At 41.7% G+C, this 26,632-nt stretch overlaps 1 protein-coding gene across 1 annotated transcript in view; it reads right to left on the bottom strand.

The window, feature by feature from the left end:
* Positions 1-2,257: 2,257 nt before the first annotated feature.
* pcdh17 (protocadherin 17) overlaps positions 2,258-26,632 on the bottom strand; it is a gene marked incomplete at its 5' end in the record, with an annotated part of 60,628 nt that continues 36,253 nt past the window's right edge. The window contains one exon of the mRNA XM_080026223.1: positions 2,258-3,033. Coding sequence (XP_079882349.1) covers positions 2,342-3,033 — 692 coding nt within the window. The 3' untranslated portion in view covers positions 2,258-2,341. The remainder of the gene's footprint in view (positions 3,034-26,632) is intronic.

Genomic DNA, 26,632 nt, shown 5'->3' with positions numbered 1-26,632 from the left:
TAGATTTGGTGATTGTGGTCATATTCTGCAGAACATACCTAGTCTAATAGCCTACTGCTTATTTTACTGTCAGTGAATATTAGAAAAAGCATCTCCCATCCTTATTTCAGAGAGTGGCCGAAATGTGCCAAAATTTTTCAAAAATAAATGTCTGTATTATTTCTTTTTTTAAGAAAGCCTGAATGTGAAGACACTTGGTTATACAAACCGTTGTACCTAAACAGCTAAGACATCAAATCCAAAGAATCCAAATTTCTCTGCAAAGTATGAGAATTCTAACACGCATCGAGAAGGAGTACATACATAAACAACACAGACTGCTGAAAAAGAACCTTGTTTGGTCCTTTATAGAAAATGCACATTCTGGTGGACCAGGGCTTTATAAGCAGTCACAAGCTCCACAGATACAACAAGCTCTCCGCAGAGACAGTAAGGCAGTTTTATGATCACCAAGGAAACCACTCCACTTTCCATATGGCAGGTTTCTTTTTTTGGAAAGAAAGTAAAAACATAATAAAAACAAATATATGCAATAGTTATTGTTAAAGAAAATAGCTGCCCTGTAAAAATCTGCTCAGTAAAAATATTCAAACTGTTACCTTCTGGTTGTTGCTTTTTGTTGTTGGTTTGATTTGTATTCTAGATCAACTGGCTCATTAAGCTTTCAACAGTTATTGTATTTGATCCATCTGGATCTCAGGGTAAAAAGAGGCGACATCTCAAAAGCACTGAAGCCAGCCTGCAAAGATTCAAAATGAACAGGAAAAAAAAACACCAACAAAAACCCAAACTAAAGCAAACTCACAGAGTTCGACAGCTACTAAGGCAACTCTTGCCAAATACAATATAAGCCCATGTATATTGCAACACAACTATATATTAATTTAATAAAATACACAATATAGCTTTTGTACACATAACAATTTGGCTCAAATGCACAGAAATTGCAATAAAATCAATAGAAAATATGTCAATTTTTTGATGTAAACACATCGAAATTGGATACATTTACACATATAATGATATTATGTATAGTGATAATGTGAAGGGACATTTTCTTGCTTCATATTTTTGGATATTTGTCTTCAGAACAATGGCAGTGTCCTTCGCAGTTCTTTGAATTAACAACCCACTCTTAACTTGAGGACACTTTTTTTCTGAGATTCCTCATTGCTTTTTTTTTCTCAAAAAATGTATAAATATTTTGTTAATATTTGGACACTATACATGGATTCATACATATAATCATCTATATAATCATATAGATATTGTCTTTTCACAGTTGAGGAAAAATGTCCCTTTTTATACAACTTTTGATTGCCTTAGGGCATAGTCACACACATGATAATTCACTGTACACAAGGGACTGAAAGCTGATGATATTCATGTTTAAGACAATTACACAGATGGCCAGTTGTGTGTAAGCATTATTCTGTGTATGTGTTTGTGAGTGAGGCATCAGTGCATGTGTGTCAGCATGTGTATGTGCAAAGTGTAGTGCACATGTGTTAAGTTGGTGCTTGCAGCTACACCAGTCAGCAACATGAATGATTAAATAGAGGCGTGAGACGGACACAACTTACACGTGTTGCTACAAATGACAGGTGAAACATGGTTACACTGTTAATAATTCTCCTTCAGTGACTAATTTAAGCCCCTTCAACCCCATGTCCATAACCAACCCCTGCCAACACAGCTCTGAATAACCAATCTCTTCATGTTCTGATACAAGATTCATCACACGTTAAACGCCTAAGTTAGAGTCAAAAAAGATACGGTTGTTTTGTGTATTTTCGATATTTCATTGTCCCCAATAATTTAGAATTCTGTTTCTCTTGTTTCCGTATCGATTGTCTGTCTGACCATATATAGTCCTTTTTCATTCAGTTTATATGGTCATCACACGTAACAGAAATCCACCTACACACACTTGAATATGTAGGATTTCACGAGAGACCATGAACAACACACTTATGAGCTGGTGGGCACTTAGATAATAGCTTGCGAGGTGCCAGAGGCATAAGCCTCTGCAATTTCCTTAAGAATCCAACACAAAAAGAGTTCATAAATTCAGCAGAATTCAGATGTTTGTCACCCAGATCCTTTTTGTTGGTAGGGATCCTAACACCACAATTGGTGCCAAACGACTGTCATAAATGTTTTTCATTATCTGTCCAGTGACGGTACTTTTCAACAGCAAGTACAGTGAAAAGAGCTCCGATCATAATAGTCCTTTGACATTTTTGATTTCTATTGGTGACAGTTTTGGCATGAGAGTTTTTGGAACAGCATTCCATTCCTCTCTCTTCCTCCCTACATGTTTTCCTTGTAGTCCTTTCTGTTACTTCCTGAGTGTGCCAGTGGCCTCACTTCCTCTGCAGTCCTGCAATAGTTTGTCGATGTCTCTCACCACCTGGTCAGCGTCCATTCTGTCATGACTGGCGTCAGGTTCCACCTCCTCCAGGACACACTCCATTTCTCCTGCTGCCTCTTGGCTGATCCTGGATCTGGCCTCTGCCAGCACCTTGGCCACTGGGTCTGAGTGAGGCAGGTAGACCCCCTGCTCTCTGCTCTGTTTGCTTGGGGACAGGTACTGACCGTCAGGAGGCCCGTAGTGGCCCGAGCAGCTGGCCGGAGGAGGTTTGCCTTCAGCCCCGTCAGCTGGGCTCTTCACGGAGGAACAGGGAGACATGGTGGAGCAGCCCTTGGTGGGACTGCCAGAGGCTGAGGGGACCTCTTGGAGGAGTGGACTAAGGGCGCGTTTGGCCTTCAGGTAGGGCTTGACATTGGCGACCAGGATGGTGTGGTCGCGCCGCTCTTTTCCAAACGTACAGAAGGTCTTCTTGCCGTTGGGGTTGACGGTCTCGTAGGTCTCGGTCTCAGGCAGAGTCTCCATCCCCGCCGGCACAAACACATTGTTGCGGTAGTCCACGCCCTCGGCCTGGTTTCCTCCAGCGGGGAACTGGGGCATCCAGCAGCGGTCAGAATGGCCCAGGACTCTGCACTCCTCCGTACAATTCACACAATCCTCATCTGTAGATAGTAAGAAAAAGGGGGGGGGGGGGGGTGGGTGGAGAAGAAAGTGATATTTATGTCATCAGTGTGCATAGAAAAGAGTAAAACCATACATGGAGCAGGTAATGGAATCATTGCACAAAGTGCGGAACCCAGAACTTGATGTTTAATAGGAAGAGCCAGCTGAGGACGTCCCATTCCAAACACTAGAGATGTATGCCCATGTGCATGCACACACACACACACACACACACCTTTCCAAGGGACTGGGGGACACCTGCTAGCATTTCCAACACTCTGATCAAGGGGATGGCAGAGCATACAGAAGGGATGGGGAGGGAGCGAGAGAAAAACAACAACAGTTGAGGCTTGGCAAAGGCATAGTGCCGTTATCATAAATTCATGTCAGTGGGCTTTGAAGCCCTCCCTAGACAGAGAGACAGTGCCAAATGGCTTGTGCTTCTTCTTCCCTGTGTGTTTGTGCCTGTTTATTTGTGTGCTCCTTGTTGCTGTTGTTGTTGTGTGTGTGTGCACGTGTGTATACGTGTGAGTGTGTGTTCCTGCTTTCATCTCTATTCAGAGGGATGCACACTCTGGCTGATTATGAGAGTGTTCATGCCTGTGTCAAACAGATCCAGAACTTGGTTAAAACAAAGATGAATTAAATAAAAAAGAGCAGCCTGTTTTTTTCCTTCTCTTTGGCGTGAAGTGAAAAAATAGAGAGGAAAAAAACTGAGCATCTGTTGTCCCATAAATGGATTTTTTCCATTGGCCGGGTGGGATGAAACCAAGAGAAGCCACACAACAGAAAGAGGAGCCTAACAGTGGTGACTATGTGTGAAATTGGTACAACTAGTTTTTTGTTTCGCATCCTCATCCCCACATCAGGCAGTGTAATATACTGTGAGAGGCCAGTTACAGCAAACTCTGATGAAAATACATTCAAACTCTGATTACGTGACATGTTTGGTGCTGTTGCAGCAAGTGCAAACAAGACTATTTGTACAAAATACTTGAAAGATTTTTAAATGCTGCCTGACAAGCCTCCATCAATCATTCCATCAGTTGAAGTGTGAACAAACCAGCAGTTAACACTACTTACAAATTAAATCCAATGATTTGCTAACAAATGCAGCAGCTAAGTATAATTTGAATATTACTTTTGAGACATATCTCCACCTGTTTGTGGAACCAAATGCCACACTTCTAAATCATAACAATGCAACACCTGCTTTGCTTCTAAAATACACTTTTGGGTACATACTAACTGCAACAGAACAGAGGCAGTTTTTCTTTATTTACAGGAAAGTATAGTCATAGGAGGTTAATTTTTGAATTGTCGATGTTTGTATAGGCCAATTAAAGTAACAGACAGCAATATTTGAACAAAAACAGTCATAACTTACACTTAACTTTAGAGTGATGATTCTAAGAGTAACAAAAGGCAGCTTCTTGTCATCTTGAAAGTAACATTCAAAGGGGGTAGAAATAAGGCTACTGAGAGACAAATAGCTTATCCAGTAATTATTCTCGACTACATGTGAGAAGAAAGAAGAGAACATTACAGTTAGGCGCTGTGAAGCCACCCCATCAATTGCATTATGTTATGCATGGAACTTTTACAGCATGGACGAGAGTGCTGCTTTAAAGACCGCAAACTTGGGACTAATACGATCTTCCGTTGATGCAAATGAGCCGGCAGAGTGGATGTGCTTGAGTGCACTTGGCCAGGCTGTCTTGTGCTGTGTTGCGGGGTCAGCAGCCTTGATTCCCCAGAGACCCCCTTCCTAAGCTGTAGAGATGAACTTAACACTTCACAAATGTTTAAAGAAGCCAAACAGCGCTGGCAAAGAGAGCCTGACATTTCCCATGTCGAGGCAACCATCTAAAGGGGGAATAAGGTGAGCCGAAAAGCAAAGGCCAGGGCACTTTCAGACGGACTGAATTTAAATAGTGTGGGTGTGTGTGTGTGTGTTGGGGGAGGGGCTCCGCACACACTGAAAAACGATTGCGTGCTCTGCACACACTGAAAAACGATTGCGTGAGTGTGCCTCTGTTTGCGCAAGAGTGACTCAAGATTTGAGTAGGAAAATATAAACAACACGTCAGGGCGCAAAAGATCGATGATATGGTCGAACGCTTGTACACCCATAATACAAACCTGAATACACTTTTTTCCGACCAGAAAATGCTATTACTAAAATCTGTCACCAAGCCGTAAAATATAAACCACACTTTACAGCTGGACAACCCACTGCATTTTCACACACCCTAGCTCGCATCGCGTTCCAGACACACACAATTAACTTGGCCCCTAAGATGTCTTCATGCTCTGAGGTGATTGTCCATTCACCGTGTGCATATTAAAGCATAAATAATCCATGCAGACATAGCTGCCTCTATTTAGTTGGAGGAAACCTCTGATAGATTATTCATGTCCCAGCTATACGTTCAACCTTGAGGCATTCTACTCATATCTATGGCTAACAATATGACATATGAGAGCAAGGGTGACATTCATATCTACCCCCCTCCCTCTCCCTCTCTCTCTACGTCTCTTCACCATGACTCCACCAACTCTCTTGGATGGGCAATAGGACACATTTGCCTGTGTTGATTTGGCTCAGTCATTCACTCTCTTTATCACTCAGCTCAGTATGGTCCAAGATAAATTACACAGAGATGAGCGAAGCTGGAATATGCAATCATTTGTTACAATTGGATTCGCCAATCAGTCAAGGATTTCATATGTTACAATGATGAAACAGATTGATAATCTGTTTTTTTCTCCATTATTTTGGAATACCCAGTAAATCAACAAGAAAAATAATCATATATAAATTAATTGTTGCCTTTAAAATTATAATGAACAATAACAAATAGTTAAATATTCTCTTTTTTATTGTGTCCTTTATTCACAGATAATTTGCAAGTCTGTCTCTGTTAGGCTTGTTTTTTTCTTTGTCTTGTGTTACAAATAGTTATAGTTATAAACTGATTAATACTTGCACATTACTGTCACGTATTTAGACACATACATGAACAGACATGCATATGCAATTTCAATGTTCACTTTAAAGAGATACTTAAGGGATTGCTCTTCACATCTTATACATGGCACATCATTGGTGCAGAAATAAATAACACAATAACACATTTTCACTTTCACTTACACTGGTGTATCTCACCCCATGTACTGCAAGGAGGGACATCGATATCTGATGTTGACAAACCAGGATGGTTTACCTCTTGTCCTTCTCTTTGCAATGTTGCTGATTTGGTAAAGGTTTCTTTGAAACTATGTGTCTTTATAACTATTGCTCGAATATTTCTTAGATCAGCTTTTTAACTTTAATATCTACTTCAGGGGCTCTTAGTGCTAAAGATAAATGGCAGCTACATAGCTGTTCCGTCTAACACATCGTTACCCAGGCTTGCTATTCTGCCCTAAAGAAAGCCAATTAACCCTGTCAGAGGTAGTAAGATAGGGCTTGCTACTGGCAGCATCCAGAAACATGTGTGCAGTCGATTTAACTTTTTTTAATGGCAATAGAAGTGTATTAAATATCTGATTTCAATCAGGGATTCAGGCCATGTGTCTATAGGGCTAGAAACATCCACTGTCTGCCTGGGAATTCTGTCACAGTTTCAGTTACACTGTCCTTGTAAGTGAGGCTGAATTGATGCTTCTTCTCTTCTTTCTGGATGGCTAATGCTACGTTTAGAATTCATGCAAAATTGGCACATTTTGAATTTTTCTGCTCATGTCTGAAATTGAATTTATTCTTTTAAATTATGATTTGTGGTCTTACATCCAAATGTAAGCTCAGTCTGAACAGTCATGTCGGAATTCATGCGACTTTTACATCACTCTGATTGATACTATTCATAATTCTGCACTGGCCACCGGGGTGAGACAGATGTCATTAAAACTGGCCCTTGACACCTTCAATTTTGGATGGAATCTGTTTCTGTGAAGCCATTCATGTAACGAACCCACCACCTCTGGTTCTTACTCCACATCCACGCACACCTGCGTACAGAAGAAGCAGCGATTTCTCCACAAAAAGCCACGATTAGAAAATGTGGCAGTCTTTCTTATCATCCTCTGCGCATTAACTTATGAATAAAACCATTCACGCTGGCATCCATAATACAGCATGCCGTGAGTGACGTCTTTGCTATTGTTCTGTCATTTGAGTGTGTGTCTCATTTTTCCCCCACTTGTGGATACGAGATGTACTTTCCATTTGCTATGTTATAAAATGGTATTTAAGGACAAATTTTATCAAGCCACATAACATTAGTGCTCGAGATTACAAACTTGTAAAAACAAAGGCAAATAAACATGTGAAAATGTGCAGGTTCAAAGTGAGAAACACCCACAGCTAATATTGTGATTTTCTTTAATTTGTTGTAACAAAAAAAGTCTGTTTGAAGAAAATCATACGGATATAGCATTGAGACTGAGCAGTTGTTGTGTAGTTAGAGTTACAATAACAGGAAACTATTATTGGTATCTCATTGTTCAACCTAACCTTTTCTAATACTCATTGAGGAGCAAAGTTCAGATGCAACAGAAAATACACAAAACTATTTAGGATTGTGGGTCATTCGCACACACACACACACACACACACACACACACACACACACACACTAGCCACCATAACAACTGCACTTGATATGATTCACAGCCCAGTGTCCACTCTAAAATGTCAAGACGGAATGAAATAAAAAAAAATAAAAATAACCGTCCAATAACACAGAGCGTTTCAAAATAAATGCTGGAGGGAAACAGTTAAACCCCGTGGACTGCTATATTGTGTGTTCTGCTGTCATTTAGCTAGTAATCTTAGACAAACAGACACATTTTATCACCTTCTCATATCAAGAGAGTTATCGTTATCATGAAAACCTCTCACAGCCAATATCAGCATCACAGTAAAAGGGGTTTTGTCTAGAGCCGTAAAATGTCTCTCATTTATTTCCAAATTATTAAAGAAATGCCCCTCTGCTTTCCTTTCCCAGAGACAGCGTTTTACTTAATTAACACTTAATTAACGAGCGGCGCGTAAAATCCCAGATATGTGGGCAAGAAGGCACAGAGCTGTACCTCAATACGGACTAATAAAACAATAACTGGTCTCTCCATTACTAACATATTGTGAGTTGTTTTTTTCCCCTCCGCTCAATTAAAACATTTTTTTTAAACTAGCAGGGTGGAGGCTTTCCGTGTGGCTCGTGAAGCATGTGCACCTAAACCTGTGAAAGTAAACGTGTGCTTGTGTATCAGTGTGTGTCATAAAGCATGGTGTGATTTCCCTAAACACCTTTTTCTCCCTCTAGACGCCTCCCCCCCCCCCCCCCCCCCTGGCCCTACATGCCCATCCCTCCTCGCTTTATTACTCAGCCCTGTGATTAATGTCCTTCTGCCACACTCTGTGGTTAGCGGGGAGGGAGGGAGGAAACCAAGAGAGAGCTATACACACGCATTCCATTGCTAGCAGAGCAGAAGCAGCAGCATCAAGCCTAGTGTTCCTTCAGTTCCAAAAAAGGTGCACAAAAGTGAAAAGCTTCACACACCTAAAAATATAGCAACCATCACAGTGGTGGTGAAGTACGTTTACCATCATACACCTGGGAAGTCTGTTGGACAGCTCTATGAGCTACCAATGTAGCCCATAAGGATGGAGAATGATGCGTGATAATGAGTGTGTGTATTTTTTTTCGGTGAGAATCCCCCAACCCACCTAAGGTGGACAGGAGGAATGGCAGCTGACACATTGCGTATAGAGCATCTGTGACAGACCATGACTGCACCTGTTCACCTGGGGGAGCACACAGTGTGTGTTTGTATGTGCATGCGCGTGTGTTATTGTGTTTTTAATCTCCTTGCCTACCGCTATCTAGCCCAGCTGATCCATGCAGCTTCCCGCGCGGTGTTCTCAGCCAATCAGGTTGACTAAATATTTGAGCTGCACAGATGAGAAAGTCTCCACTCTGACTGAGCCTAATGTTTAGTAAATATCTCATGAGTTCTCAGGTCGCAGCGGTGAAAGAGAGAGAGAGAGAGAGACAGACATAGAGAGAGAGAGAGAGAGACAGAGAGAGAGAGACAGAGAGAGAGACAGAGAGAGAGACAGAGAGAGAATCTGGGTGAACAGTGTGTGCTTTGGAAAAAATGCAGATTTTGTTTTCTAAGAAATAGGCTTACAAGGTTGACTGGAGGGCCAATTTGTCCTGGGGCTATTTTATACATTTCTACAGTATATACATGTAAACTGTATACAATATATTAATAAAAATATATTACTGCTACTTATAATAATACAATATGGTATAAACTGTTGAAGTAAATCTTACAGTTGACACTTTTTTAATCTGTGGAAATTACTAAATTTTATACACAAACTGCTGTTTTCTTTGTGTACTCAGTTATTCATTGTGCTTTGAACTTGCCATGAAACACACCCAAATAAATCGAAACATTGTGTTTTCATTATTTCAGAGACATACAACGTTAGTTTATATTCATCCCTCCATACACAGCATTGTTCTAGTGAAAACAAGATCATGACCGCATCATGAAGATCACGAAGCATTGGATATTGTTATGTTTCTAAAACTGAGTGGTGCTGGAAGAACAGGTTCTTCCCCACAGTTGACCAGTCTGTTTTGACAACAGCATTTCAAAGGGTTGGAGTACAACAGCATTTCCACGAAACTGAAGTTGTTAGTGTATTGAACGTAGTTTGCTAAGGGGCCTGCAGTTTGTTCTGGCCTACTGCTCTGCTTGAAATCAATCAACAACAGTAAATGGTTTAAATTATGTAATTTAAAAAAGTCATTTCGAATCAACTGCAGTTTTGTATACATTTACCCCCTAGTTTCTTTGTTGCTTAAACTTTTCATTGATGGAAACAGAGCCCACAATGAATACAATGGGTCAAAATACTGTGGCTGTATATACAAATTGAAACAGCTCCATGATGTTATTTGATAAACTGTTGGTCAGTGTACAACTAATAATTTAAAGTTGTACTGTGAGCATGGGTTGTGTGTCTAGGGAATAAGTCTGGATAATGTTTGCAGTGGGTGGACTTGCATCAAGTGAAGGATAACTTCTATTCAGCGTAATAGCTTTTATCACAGTGGGAGGGCAGGAGAATACAGATGCGTAGTAGAAAATGCTCGGCGGCAGCAGCGGTGGGGGACAATCAAGGACATATATCTCAGGATCAAAACCGTCTTCTCTTCAGGCTTTACCTCACAAACTGCGGGCATCTCCGGCAGCTAATGCCTTGCTAAGTTGTTCAAAGAAGAGCCTGAGGAGAGAGGATATATGCATAATACGGATGGGGATGAAAAAAAAACAAGAGGAGGGAGGAAGAGGAGCATAAGCTCATATTCAAACAAAAACAAACAGACAAAGCCTAATCAATGATGAGCAAGCAAGGCTGTGTGCTGTGGGTGGCGTAAAAGGTCTGTGGGTTGTAGAGATGAGGGGCAGCTGGACAGCCAGATTGATGTTCTCAAACAGCACTTTCCCTTTAACACAAAGCGGCCATGAGGGCCCTAAAACGCACAATGTGGTCCTTATAAATACAAATTTGTTTGCGGATGACCTATCTAGTTATAAAAAAAGGCCGTACTTGTGTGTGCATGTGTGTACATGTTTGCCTGTTGGTCCATCACAGACACAGTGCACTAAAGGTCTGCCAGTGTGGGTGTGCCTGCAACTTGAGGGGCATATTGACTGTTTTTTAATGAATCTACTTGAAGACACTCCATTAAAATATGATTAGCTTTTCCTTGCATTCGGTATGTTTTTCACTGTGTGCTTCAGGTTTGTCAGTCACAGCTGTGCCATGGGCTGCCCGCACTCATCTCAATAATCAAAGGTTCTTGCCTCCTTTAATTGTGAAGTCGGCCTTGGGAAAACTGTGTGAAAAAAAGTTTGGTGGGGGGGGGGGGGAGTTAACGCCGTTTTCCCTGTTATCTGTTGACAGACTAAACAAATAAAGACTGAAAAAAAAGAAAAAAAGACAATCTCAACAAACAGGTTCAACGCACAGCCATGGGAACCTTTCCAAGGCCAAAAAGCGCTGAGAACAGGCAAACTGAGGTTTATCTGTAACCACATCTGTGACGTGACAGCCCTCTACATCATATTCCCACTGCTGTTTTTGTGGGCAACCTATTCAAACAAGTTGGTGCTTTCTTTGCTAGAGACAGAAGAACAGGGAGGAATTAAACTCTCACTGAGACATAACTGTTGCAGTTTTTCTTTTCTTTTTTGCCATCGTGAATACAACAGCTCAGAGCATTCTCTGCTCACAGTGGCCAGAGGCAGCCAATAAATACAGCAAGGTCAGTCAAGGAAGATCGTTGCTTCGGCCAATCAAAAAATAGGCTGAGCACCTATTCCAACCTGTGACTTAAGACCTAAATTCACATTTCACACCTCTCGCCATAGCTCACCCTTCAACTCTTTCCCTCAAGACTACAGAGGGTATAGGCAACATTAAGGTAGGCTGGGAAATGGAAACATTAAGAAAACATATACGTACATATTTTACCTCATGATAAACAGGCAGATTGTGCACACTATACAACCCATATACCCCAAAGCAAAACCTACACATACAACAACGACGTGCACTTGAGTTTTCTTCTGATGTTTTAAGTACACAATGTAAAAAATATTGAGCGTAAAATGATGAGAACAGCTAACAAAACGAGTCTGCTGCACAGCCTACTGTTAAAATGGGATTATGGGGTGCGGGGGGGGTGTTGTTGTCTGAGGCAGACATGGCGGCAGGGAAGGAACAAAGAGAGACAGAAAGCCGCAGGTCAATTGTATATTGCTACCTTTACCTGGAGAGAGACATGGAGGGTGGCGCAGAGGGTGGCAAGGAAACAAGAAGGGGTCTTATTAGACGATGAGGCGAGAAGTGTGGTGAATCAGTGTCTAATCCTCCGTTTCCTCTAAGCCTGTGTAATTAGGACATGGGGGATTGCGCCGTGACAGGGGGATGCTTCTGGACCGCCTTTGCTTTTTTCCCTCTCTTTTGTTTATTTCCGTACTCTTCAGACGGGGTTTTATGGCAGTTTGTCATCCAAACATAGCGTGTGCCTGTGTGTGTCTTGCCTTTATTGTGCAGGTTTTGGAGCATGCTCACTCATAAGCAACATAAACAGACACAGCATGCCTGCACTGTGTTTTATTTCTACTCAATACCACTCACTGTTTGCACTCTACTCGTTTTTTTTTCTTCTGTTGCTGCTTTGGTCGCTGTGTGATACCCTTAGATTGTATTTGGGCATATTTATGGGAATCAAATGGGCTGTCTCAGTCGAACAACACTGCCTACTCTACACTGCACTACACACACACACCAAACAAACAAACACACCATGTTCGAATGGTGCCTATAAACTGGAGAGCCTGAGGAGAGAGAGAGAGAGAGAGAGAGAGAGAGAGAGAGGGCACAGTATGGACCAGACATTATATTAGAGACCAGAAAGGCCGATCAGCGTCTTACTGTCCGTTAATAGCTTTAATCTACTTCCTTCCCCGTGTAGTCGGCAGGGAAAGTTGCCTTGGCCCATTTAGAGATATAGTGTGCATTAGAAATAAAGTGAGAGAGGGAGTGAGAGCAGAGGGGGCAGGGAATTGTAAAAAATTAAGCTGAGAGATTCTATGCCTCACCAGCAATATTACATAAATCCTGTTTCTATCCAAGGAGAAAACAGATTTAAATCACCCTATTAAAGATAGAATGAAGAGAAACCTTTTGTTGCTAATTCACAGAGGGTCGTCTTTTGAAGTGCTTCAGTCCTACATTTTTTTCTTCTTCTTTTTACATTTTAACAATGCTACTTTAATGATGCTATTTCCAACACATGATCTCTTCTTCAACTGATTGGGTTTGATGACTAAAATGAGGCACTGTGGCCCTGTCCTGATAACTGGCCCAAATCAACAGACATGAACACATTGCAATGTAGAGGCTTCACCAAGACAATCCATACAATAATGAGATCTACCAGACAGCATACAATCCTGTCACACTTGCTGAATTAAATCACTTTGTTTTTTTCTTTTCTTTCTCTCTCTCTATGTCTGCCTCTCTGTTTGTCACTCTCTTTGGAACAAAGGGATTTGAGCGACTCCGGGTGTCATGGCTTTGTGCAAGTATTCATTCCCATGTGTCCTGCTTTAGCAGGATTAGAGAAAGTGCCTCTGCTTCTGTTTCACAAATGAACCATCACTGTAACACTGCAACACCCACATACTTAAAGGGTACGCAGTAGGGTAGTGCTGAACTTATGGTTAGGTTATTTGGTATCAAATGACCTTGATCAATTGTTTGCGTTTTTGAATGTAGAATTAATCTAAGCTCTGAGTCAAAAGAAACTTATGTAATTAATGAAACATGTGCAATTAATCAAAAGCATCAAATAGCTATTTAGGAAATGATTTGACTAGTAAAGTTATTTGAAAAGCCCCTTTTGCTGGCAATACCTTCTTTGAATGGCTCCAACAGGTCAAACTCAACACAGACAGAAGTGTAGGTGAAACGTCTCAAGAGGCTATTCACTGGAGCCTACTGCTTTCCAGGAACTGGGCCAAAAACCTAGAAAAATTGACCATGGCTAGTGTTGATCCAGGGTTATGAAAACATTTATTTCCAAACCCAAAATACCAGGAAATATGTTTTGAATACATCTATAAACAAGCTGATCAAAATTCTTCATCGAAGTTTGGTAGTTACATATTATAATAGAAACCCTTGTCTGACTATGGTTAGATAAAGATACAGTAGTGTTGATGATCTGCAATGTTAAATGTCAGATTCAAACCTGCAGACTGTGGTAACACCACCAGGACCTCCAGCATTTCTCAGAGGAACAGATGGGAGATTTGTGAAGATCTGCCGTGTCCCTTTCTAACATTCATTCAGCTAAACAAACTGCATATGCAGCTGTGCAAATAAAAAACTGTGAGGTTTGGCTCACACACCTGATGTGACACCAGTCAGATGTTTTCAAACAGCGTAATCTGACAAACCAAGTCTGTTTACAAGTCTGTGCAAATGTGTTCATTTTCCCCTCCACTTCCACTCACTGGAGCACACAGTGTCAGGCATTTTTACTGTGTGTATTATTCATTACAATTCCTAAGAGTGCACTCACTCAAATGCACATTTACATGTAATCTGGAAAATGTATGGGAGTTCCAGTGTCAAAAAAAAAAGTTTTGGCATGTAAATGTCATTGCTCAAGAGACCACCATGTGCAATAAGAAAACTGCACACTATAGCATATAGGCATTTGATCAATTGTGCCAATGAACAGCGGAGTAGCTCCCCTAAGGGTATTGGCGTATTTTGAACAGAGGCTAAGTGGAAAGGTGCAGAGAGGTAGGTTGAGTCGATGGTGTTGGCTTTCTTAGCCCCAGGGCCTAACACATTTAGAGAGCTAACTGACACACTTTGGATGTATTAGCCACAGTGTGCTCTGCCAACCTCTCCTCCATGCCTGCTGCACCTGCTCCTCCTTCTCCCCCTCGTCCGACCGCCGTCTGTCTGTCACTGCAATCTCTTCTCCATGCAAGACTCAGGAACGTGCCTAGTGTTTCAGCGGCATTGCTTTAGCATTGATGTTCCTTCCTTGCCCTGGCACAATTGGTGTTTGCTGTCTAGACACTGGTTGCTTGTGTCTCTGTATATGGATAAACATACGCAGACACCAACACTCTCGGGCGTCTGTTTATAGGCATGATTAGATTAAAAGAAACGGACGGAAATGCAATAACGGTCTATTAGTCTGCCCGTCAGGGGGGATAATCATTTCAAATAGAAATGTGTTTTCCATCTCCCTATCTAATTTATGTTTTCTTTGCCATATGTTTCACCCATGGGATTGGTGGGTTATGAGCGCAAGATTTTAAAACAGACTGGGGTTCAAATCGAGGCCAAAGCAATAAAACCCAAATGAATAGAAATATACAGCAATAAGGTACCTCTCAGGCTTGGCTTGTATAGAACGAGAGAACCCAACGGCTAGAGGACCCCAGCACTCTCACTGACAAATGTATGCATTGAATTTGAAGGTGAGAAAAACAACTCTCCTCAATCTGCGCTACCCCATTCTATGTGGTGGTTTAAGATTAGGGTCAAAGATTAGAAGGCTTACACAAGATAAGAACAGGATTAAAAGAGCTCAGAGATGTAAAATTACAGATCAGAGAACTGCTGAAAACACCTGAACTGTAAACAAACTCATAACACCACAGCCACCTGTGAGGCTGGACAATCCTGGCATCATGGGGGCAAAAACAAAACAATGTATTCCTGATGAGAGAATAGTAAGTGAATATTATGGATACATATTTCTAATCCAGAGAGGAATTCAGCGGCACACATCAAAGGCTGCGACTGCAGTAAATCTGTTAGATTTGGGATTAATGGACTCCAGAGGGGCCTGGACACACACACAAAAGCAGGCACACACACACACACACAAACAAAATCAACCAACACAATTCCGCCTGATAAGATTCACAACCCAGGCTAGCAAAGCACTGCAGTGCAGAACACATCTATTCTAGTAACTCTCCACAGTAGACTCTACCACAGCATGATGCTGAGCTACACACTGGAATAAGTTAGTGAGGGCAGTTGGTGTAATTTTCTTAACATTCGAGTGCATTTTTTGGACAATAAATGCTTCTACTGTCCAGGTGGTCCGAGTACAAATGTCCATGAATGCAGCAAAGGCTCTTTCCAGACATGTCTAGTAATGGATTGTTTGTACATGTTCTTTATTTTGCTTGTCAAATTACAGAGCACATGTCCAGACATACGTGCACAGACAACCGTAAATTGCCTCCAAGCTCCAATGAGCTCATGCAAATTACAGAAATGCAAATTCTGATGGGTAGGCTCAGCTGTCCTTTGATGCATTTTGAGGAAAACACAACACAATGGTAGGAAACTCCCAGTGAATCTTTTTCCTTTAATCTCAGACAGACAGAAAGACAGCCTAATCCTGAACCCTGACTGCCTTTCCACCCCAATGCCCAGCCTCTCCCCATTCTGCCACCCCCCTCCTACCTCCCCTGCCCTCTTGGCTAAAACCACAGGTGCAGGCAAATGCAAACCACTGGGTGGAAAATGCTTGTTGACAGCATTCTGGTGTGTTTGCGATTGGTCAGTGAACAATGAGGGAGTTTCCTGAACCACTTGTCGTGCTGATGGAACTGCTGGACACAAGCACCAGACACGGATCAGGGTGGGAAGAGACCAGACGGAACAACAGGGAACTTAAAACTCAAATGAGATTCAGCAGAGCTTAAGCTCATTGTCATTTCACAAACTGTTTGTGAGTCGCAAAGAATGGATACAAAATCAGAAGGGACACAATCAAAGCTAACAGACAGTGACCTGCAGGAAAGTCTCTACATTCATGTTTTGTTCCTATTTCACATTGCAATTGTGTTTTCCCATAAATAAGTAATAATGCAACACATGAAATAAGCTGTGTACAGTATGGTATGTCTAGTAATACTGCCAAGTGAAATGGTTGTATATTAGGGGAGAACGGGGTAAGTAGGCACATTTTTTACTCTAGTGAGAATTGCTTATCACCTAAACATCTTTCAATAGTCATTCCTACATTAAATTGAAGCTTAAGGTGTTGGCTTGAAATGTGTACCCCTCACTTTTTCTATCTTATTGTAATAAAGAAGAAATTAATCATCAAAGACACCCTTACACATTGTGACAACCAACCCCATCAAGGGGTCGGTTGTCAAACACTATGGGGTTGTTTGTCACAATGTAATCTTAATGGGAATAATCTTAAAAATAAGGCAAGAAAGTAGAACTAAAGTTGAAAGTTTAATTGCATTGTCAAGTTGACAAATAGGCCTACATAACTTAATGTAGCCTTGGCAGCTGGTCTAGTTTGGGATGCAATGGGTTGTTTTGATTGTGTTGCCCTTTTTTCTTTTGCATGCTAGCTGCCTTTTCCTGCTCTATTATTTCCTTCTCTGGGGTGTCAGTAAGGATACAGCTTGACAATTTCTTTCATTATTGGGTTCCTTTTCTGGCTGCAGCCTTGAGATAACATGTGACAACCAACCCCCCAAAAAATGTGACGACCAACCCCAACTTGAATTTCTTGCTAGCATCAAGGCCAACAACCATCTGACAACTAATTAGCTTGCTAACCACAATCTAAACTATAGTTTACCCTTCACACTTTGTATGGGTAACACGTGTTTTGTTATAAACCCATTGTGTAAAAGCCTAGAAGAAAAATACTGAGGAACTAAATATTTTCAATTTGACATGAAAAACACAAACAGTCGTCTCACCTCAAATTCAGCAGTCTAACTCCAAGAAAGACTATGTAGGTGACCTCTGATCCCAATTCTGGATATTTACATACAAAAATTTCACAGACAGCGCCTTCTGGTTCCGAGATATAACGATTGTGACAACCAACCTGTGTGACAAATGACCCCGTTCTCCCCTAGTTCTCATTTGAGTAGAAGTGGGAAAATCTCAAGGCTGAAAAAGGAAGATGGTGGCAGTCACCTGCTGTTTCATGTATCTTGAATTCTGATGTGGTTGCCTGGATACAGCCACTGCAAGAGTGTTTATTTTCCAGCAGTCTACGTGTACTAATTCATTGGCTCTCACTCTGCTTTTGTCTGCCCCTTCTCTTTTGAACAACACCACCACGCAGGCACTCGAGTACACCCAAGCACAAGCCAACCGCCACGTGCACACCCCCGGCCTGCTCTCCTCCACATGCTCACCCTGAGCAGCATTATCACAATCTAGAGAACTAGATTATCCCTAGGCTCAAAACTTCATCCGCTTTGATCCCCACTTGAGAGGGGATTGAGAGGCGGCACGGGGGGACCATCACCATGATTTCCAACTTGTTAATCAAGGCAGATTTTGATCACCTCTAGGGACAGATGGGCAACTGTCTTCAAAAACATCACAACACATTGGGCCAGCTTGCTCCAGGAACCACAACCTTTAAAATGACTACTGCATACATTTCAATTAATATGATGTATTGTGCAGTGCTTTAGAAAAACTTTGCACCTGTACTGCATTCCCCTTACAAATGTTTTGCTACACTCTATGGAATGCTTCAATAAATATTTTCAACTCTGTAATTCTAACCAGAAAAACGGAAACACAAGTGAGGCTACTAGTTAAGGAGTAACATGTAGAGGTTAGTCGACTGAGTGAACCTACAAATCTGCAAAACTATCCGTTCGTCTTCCTCAACGTGGTCTGAATTTCAATGAAGTGTGCGCGTGTAAACCAAATGAGGAGGTGCAAACACACTCCATAAGCACTATATGAGGATCCATCACACTTAGTTGTTTACAATGCAAGCATTCACAATCTCCATAATAGATCTTTGTTGTGGTTTGAGGTGGGATAGCGAGGTCAGCTGTTAATTGGCTGCTGGTAATTACAGATGCATCCTAAGCTTGCTGACACTGTCCATGGGGCTTTGGGGACCCGCAACTAATGCAGAGCAGAGATTACGGCAATGTACAGACAATTACGCAACTCTCATTCATGCATACTGAGGCTGCAATTAAAAAACTCCTAATTTTAAGATTAATCTTTTTCCCATCCGGGTCAAGTCGCACTTAAGGTATGTAATGCATGAATAACATTTAGGTTGAGTAGGACACATTGTTCGTTTAGAGATTTAAGATCATCACCCTGTCTTTACCACACATATTTTCATTTAAATGTTCAAGCTCTTCTTCCCATCAACTATCCTAGTAGCCAAAAGGGTGTTTTTTTCCCCTCTGTGGGGCCGCTTCCCGAGGAAGAGAAGCAGCGCAGGGACAATAGCAGCCACCCAATTAAAGCTGTGTTGGCCTCGCAATTCCTCAAGGTATTGCCATGTGACAGTTTAATTAACCAAGCCCCTTATCTTAATTTAGCAGGATCAAAAAGTAACAAACTGAGGTTATCGGAGAAAAACACTCCCAGTCGCCATCCTCACATACCCACCAAGACACACACATGCACATATTCCGTCTCTCAATCTCCATCAAAATGACAAAGCTAAAGTACCGCGCCACACATGTAGCAGATATATTTCTTTCATTTTTTTCCCGCCTTCAACACAGACACACACAACAAATAACCATTCATTGTGCAAATGATTTAACACATATGTATTTATCACATCTGTAGGGGTCGGCTTAATGTCTTTTAATGCCGCCGCCGTGTGTGCATGCACGTACGTCCCTGGGTGTGTGTGTACACATGACTGAGTTCAGACATGTCTTAGCAGGGGATGTGTTTACGTTGACAGGTTTTTCTTTTGAATTTGAACCGGAGGCTCAGTAACAGCAGGAAGCCCAGCACCATGCTTCTTAAGCCAATCTCCCATTGGGCCCACCTGCTGCTGCTGTCCCACCTCTCTTCATCCAGCCATCCATCCATCCACCAATCAGATATTTCTTCTCATCATCTCATCGCTTGTCAACATGTTGCCATGAATCCTCCTTCCTTCTGTGTCTTTGTTTTTTTTGTTCTTTAAATGCACTGTGAGTTTTGCATTTATTTCATACATTGAAGCCCTGCTATTGTTCCATCAAATATGTCATTTGTCTGACATCTCCGATTATCCCATCCACTGTCACCACAACAAAAAAAAACATCCTCTCTTCCTCTCTTGTTTTAGTGTTTCCTCTTTTTCAAGCACTCCATTATCTATAGCACTGCAGGCAGTGGCTGAAAGGCCAGTGCTAGTTATGGTTGAAAAGCGAAGAAGTCCTGATGCCTCGGACAGGCCAGACCCATTTATCTCTCTGGTTCCTGATGCAGTGTAACATGGGGAAACAATGCCCCAGGGCACCACACATATTCATTCACATCAGCCTAGGAAACAGCCCGGGCCCCTTCCCTTGTATCTTATTGATTCAAAGTTGTGCTGAATTCCCTGTCAAGGGACATTCTTTACCAGGCATTTATTTTTCACATAATCGAAGCTGAACAATTTCCCCCAGTTTGTATCCGCCTGCTTAGAATTGATCAAACAATCTGTCACTAATTAATAACATTGCTTCATCCAACATAATATACTGGTCACAATGTAAGTTGAATCATATAACTGTGTGATCCAAACCTCAGCAGAATCTGGCTGTCCCAACAAGAACATTTATACAGTATACATTAACCACACGCTTCTAGATACCACTTTTCCACTGGGTCTTTATAAGTAGTACAATAACTTAAATATGCCTTAGCTATTGAGCTACACAAAAAATGGAAACAGTGCTTAGTGCCAACCGGTTTGCTAATTCAAAGTATTTTTAAAAAATGGCAGTGGAATTGGTAGATATCACACCAGAAAAAGGAATTGCTAAGGAAGCAGCGGAATTGCATGGGAAATGCGTATGCTAAGTTAAGTGACAGAAGTCATGTGAAGTCAACTCCTACACTCTTGTCACCATCTTATGAAGGAAACTGCTTTTAATTGGGAGAACAAGCTACAGGTGTAAAGCTGTCAAAAGCAATACATCAGCGCTAAAGAGTAATATTCTTGTCCCTTCATATGTCCCTTTATAATAAGGTATAATGCTGTAGACTCTTGGTTTCATACTACCATACTTTGAGATGTAAATTCAGGTAAGGTTAAAGCATGAAATAACCCACAGCCCATTAATAATACAAAAGGTATACAGCCAGTGAAGGAATAGAGAATATTTGAGTAGTGCTTCTCCGTAAAAAAAAGAAAATAAATAGTAATATTAATACAGTATTGGAAGTACAGTTCACATAGCCTTCATCTTTATTGCAACCCCAGGACATAAAAACTAAAACCCAAACTGTTACATGTCATTATCTGCAGTCTTTGTAATGTTTCATTAATTTTACGACATGGATTCTTGGAAGATTAGTTCCTTGTGGTCTCAAATAATCTAATTCACACACTGCAGCACTGCTTTGACTGCTACAATACTATCTTACATAACCCACAATGATACTAAAGCTGCAACTGATAAATGTTTCTAAACTAATTATTTGTACCATGAAACACATATTTAGCCTATAAAACATTGCTAATAATTACAAATACCAAATGAACCAAGTAATTTATTCTTAATTCAATTCAAATAACAGCTTGAAGAAGAGAAAATCCAGCAGGTTCTGCATTTTCTTTCAATGTATGCATCACATAAGAGGTTACAGTTTGTTCTGCTCAGCGATCGCTCAAACAATCATCAAATTTGGAAACAATGAAATATACAAAAAAAAGTAGATCAGGGCTGTAATGGATGAAAGTGATAATGTACACGAGTGAAACAATGATAGTGATGAAGTGAAAGAGGCTATCAAAGCATATGCAAAGCTGTGTGGTTAATGTCTAGAATTACACCCGAAACACAGACACACACACAGACACACACACACACACACACACACCAATGCCCGGCTGTCCATGGACAGTGGACAGATGGCCGCCGAGTGGCTCTGGTCCAGGAAGTGACGATGTTCTGTATTATTATAATCTGCTCCGTAGTATCCTGCCTACTGCTGTGCTGGACAACATGTTTCACCAACTGAGAGCAGATACTGGAACAGCTCTGCTGCTCACACATTCCCTCAAGAGTGGTGCTGTGAGGACAAAACTAACTTGTTTAATGAGTGCTCCTTCATTTAACCCCTTACAGTGCATAAGGACAGCGCAAATCTAAAGCAGCAGCATTGCTCTAAAACACATCCACTCACCCCCTTTACAAATCAGCCTTGGATTGTTTACAGAAGTTATTTCTGTGAGTCTGTGTGTGTGTTTCTCACACACACACACACACACACACACACACAAGTGCAAGGCGGCGTAGCATTGAGTCTGATTCACTGTTCAGCCTGTTTGTTGTTTTTGGTAAAAGCTCACTCGGGCACCACTCCTAGGCTGCAAAACTGCATCAATGTATCCGCTCTCTGACGGTGCCAGCAAGCTTCTATCTTCAAATATCTCAGCCTCAAACGTTATGATAGCATACTAATTGTGTGTGCTGTTATCAAAAAAATCTAACTAAGCTTTTCAATTAGTGGTTAATGCCTTTAAAAAAACAACAACAAAAAAACAAAAAAAATTAAAACTGCGAGCAGTGATGACCGGGCCCTCGTACCTCCGTGCTGCACGCCGTGCTGGCCGTCCTCGGCGCTCCGGGCGACCGCGTGAGAGAACGCGCCGCGGTCTCCTCCTCTTCGGGGTGCGCGGCACAGCGATAGTTGTCGCCGGAAGCGCGGAAGTTGCCGCTATATTGTAGAGGACCATGAGGCTATATTGTAGAGCACCATGAGCTGTACATGTGTAATCAATTTCAAGTCAATCAGAGTCGGGTGATTTTTGTGGCGCCCCCTATGGATTAATCGCGATAAGCCTCGAGGGACATGCTACCACATGACTTCTGCACATACCCAGCAAGTTTGATGATGATAGGACCTACGGTTAAGGAGTTATGGCCAATTTGTGGATAGGCCCGCCCCTGTGGCGCCCCCTATGGGTTAATCGCGATAAGCTTCGAGGGACATGCTACCACATAACTTCTGCACATACCCAGCAAGTTTGATGATGATAGGACCTACGGTTAAGGAGTTATGGCCAATTTGTGGATAGGCCCCGCCCCTGTGGCGCCCCCTATGGGTTAATCGCGATAAGCTTCGAGGGACATGCTACCACATGACTTCTGCACATACCCAGCAAGTTTGATGATGATAGGAGCTACGGTTAAGGAGTTATGGCCAATTTGTGGAAAGGCCCGCCCCTGTGGCGCCCCCTATGGGTTAATCGCGATAGGCTTCGAGGGACATGCTACCACATGACTTCTGCACATACCCAGCAAGTTTGATGATGATAGGACCTATGGTTAAGGAGTTAGGGCCAACGTGTTATTAAGCCCCGCCCCTGTGGCGCCCCCTATGGGTTAATCTGCTTCCACATGACTTCTGCACATACCCAGCAAGTTTGATGTTGATAGGACCTACGATTAAGGAGTTATGGCCAACGTGTTATTAAGCCCCGCCCCTATTCACATATTTCACTTTAAAAAAATTCCTGTTGATTTTGGGGCGGGGCTTCAAGAGGCTTTTTTGTGGGGCCTGCAAAGATATATTTGGGTTTGAAATTTGGTGCAGCTAGGTATAACACAGCCTGAGTTATGATGAATTAAAGTTTCATGAGGTGCGTATTTACGCGAACTTTGACCCCCAATAGCTCCCTGGTACTATGGAATTGTAGAAATCTTTTCGCAATTTACCATCGGGCAAGCGTTTTGAGTATTTGAGAAGTGGTTCGACGTCCCTGCCGTCAAAACTCTAGGAGCCTTTCGTCGAAATGCGAAAAGATGTAAAGTGGCGGTTTTAGGCACTAAATCCAACATGGCCGACTTCCTGTTGATTTTGGCTAATGACATATAAATTGCATTTATGTGCGCCTTGGGCCATTACATGTTGTCCTAAAATTTCAGGCTTCTAGCCCAATTTTTGAGCATGCATTTCCTGAAAAACTGTTTTTGGCCATAGGGGGCGCAATTTTTGAGATCAAATCCTGAACCACTGATACATTGCAATTTTTTGCAGGTCTGATGGGTACGCAAAGTTTTTCAAGTTATGCATGAATGGAAGGGGGTGAAAAGTGCCAAAAATGACTACAAATAAGAATAATAATAATAATAAAAAGAATAAAAATCCTAGCGGTTTCAATAGGGCTTCGCACCGGTCGGTGCTCGGGCCCTAATAAAAATAAATAACGCAGGCTGTACTGCCATGGGGCTCTGCAACACAATGTTAATTAATTTCATTTATAGAACCGACACCGTATCTACAAGGTTGTTGTTCATGTGATTATAAAGAGAACAACTGGGAGCAGAAACACGTCTGTTGTGATGATGGAGCAGATAAATAAACTGAATTTCCCGTGCTGCTGCTGCCGTGTGTGTGGTAGAACAGGTTTCGGGAGAAGGTTTCTTTGTTGTCGGGGGTTATTTTTCCCTCTCACCAGTGCAATAACTCACACCCTGGATGATAATAGTAGGTTACTAGTGTGTTTACAGCAAACAAGCCTGTGTGCATGTATGAACTGTAAACATTAAATATGCAAACTCATCAAACCGCCTAACCCCAATTTCCAAGTTCCATTACACACAAATGAGGCATTAAAACAAACAAATTCAAATTCATCTGCAGCTGCCTCCTGGCAAGAACAATGACAAAAAAAATATCTACAGGTTAGGTCAGCATACAGAAGTATGTTTAATACTATTCATGTTATTTTAAAAAATCCAGGAAGCTGAGTAAGACAAAAATAATCATAGTGATAGTCAGTGAGGCGTTGCTGGATGGGCTTATGGAGGACAAACAATACGTTTTAAGGGGCGATTTACTTTCCATCTCCATGAGAAAATAGTAAGACTAGTCATTGTATTCAACTAAACCTACTTTTTTATTGGGCCTTGAATAACATTTCTAGAGCATTTAATGGCTTTGTGTGCTTTCCCAATGTCTAATATGAGTAAGCACACACTTGGATTAATACCCTGCAATGTTCTCATTACAGAGCATTGTGCGGGGAGAGGGCTGGGCAGCTGTATGCATTTTCAAGGGCTGCTGGCAGCCTTTTGCTCCAAGGGGCAGGAGAAAAGCACTCTCAGTGGGATCTAATACAGATTATTTTTCAAGATGAAAGGTCCAATCATGCAATGATGAGAGGTTGTGTCTGTGAAATAAGACATATTTTTGCTGATTGCTTCCATAAACATGCCATAATTACTCAGTGCTACTACCAGAGTAAAATGATCATGTCAGAGATTTATAGCCCAAGTGGTAAGAGTCCGAGATATTCATCAATCCTCTCCACCACTGTGGTGCCACAGTGCTTGAGATAGGCTTCGCTGGCTGAATGAGGATCAGGGGGTGAGCCGCCATGCAGGCGGGCTGAGGTTTACAAGTGGAAATCACATCCACCAACCCAGCCAAATATCACACACAGAGACACACACATCACAAGAGGCAGGACACACAAATGGACATTGCCCTTCATGAATCACAATCATAACAATATACTTTAATAAAACGTTGTGTTTAAAAAAAATAGACTAATCCCTTTAAATCTTCCATAATGAGAGAAAAAAAATCCTAAAACTGTGATATTTCCCCTCCCTTCGCCCTACAAGATTTTAGGCTTTCCACGGGATTCCACTAGCTTAGCCGCAAATCGCTTAACCGCTGTGCGATAGCGGTATATCCTCCAAGAATGGGGTGAACACAAGATCTGGCGCATGTGTATTGGTTGACAAACACACACACACACACACACACACACACACACACACACACACACACACACACACACACACACTCACTAACAGAAAGCTTATTTGACTTTGACTGATGCATCCTGCAGAACTCCAGATTGCGGATGGTTCTCATTTTCCACAGCAGGAAAGTAGCTGGTGATGTTGCCATGAATCAGACCATCAGCCCGGCCAGGGACAGGCCATGGAGAGCTGAGAGACTAGGAGCAGGGGGAAGATGAAAGGCTCAGAGACAAATCCTCTCTGTCCAACGGCTCGCACAAACAGCAAGAAGAAACATGAGCATCTGGCTGCCATTTTCAGACGTTGCATGCTTCTCCTTTATCTACTCCCCAAGGACATGCTGCAGACTTTTAGATCGATTCAATGTTTTTTTTTGTTAGACCATGACAACTACGTCATAAAAAGGAAGCAAAAATGTATTTTCATTTTTGAATTATCTACTGATTTAAATAGCATCTATCTAGTGAGATTGTAGGCATAGAGGAGCTCCTTAACTCGTCAAGTCCTCTGCATGTTCACAACATCCAATGGGTGTAAACACGCCCCGATGGCCTCAATGAATCATGTTAGAACAGTTACATGTGACAGCATCACAGGTAACCATGACTCGTCCATGTGCTACCTTTCAAGTTATTTCCATAAACTAACTAATTACAATGCTCTACAATGAAGGCTCTCTGTTAGCAGATGTTAGCAAAACAATTACGTTAATATGGTGTGAAGAATTGCACATTAACCATGCCCTCTCTTCACAGGAGAGTGTCCCCTGACACGTGCTGAACACAAGCTTATTGAGCTTACTGTTCAAAATGTAAGTAATAAAGGGCTACGTTTGTTATTGCTCTTGTAGCTTTGACAAACTAAGCCTTTGCTGTAGAACAATATAGGTACAAGCACTCCATTTTTCATTCTTTCTTGTTCTAAGTGTAAATCAATGAGAATTCATTGTGCTTTATGTGTTGTTGTCAGCAATGATTTATACATTTGCTAAGGACTTGGAGTTATTACTGCAATATTGCAATGACGCTTCTTGATCAAACTGCCAAGCAGTATGAATAATATATAATCCTAATATCACATATACAGACGAATTTCACAAGTACGAAAGAATATTCATAAAAGTAATGTTCTGGCTGCACCATGGCTCCATCATGTCTCCATTTTGGATCCAAAGCCAACTGGAAATGTTTCAGACCAAGTGTGTCTTCGAGCAGCCAGACTTTG

This window comes from Ammodytes marinus (assembly GCF_949987685.1).
Source record: "Ammodytes marinus genome assembly, chromosome: 1".
NCBI lineage: Eukaryota > Metazoa > Chordata > Actinopteri > Uranoscopiformes > Ammodytidae > Ammodytes > Ammodytes marinus.
Note: the sequence above shows the minus strand (reverse complement) of the source record. Positions and strands in the feature narration are given on the sequence as shown.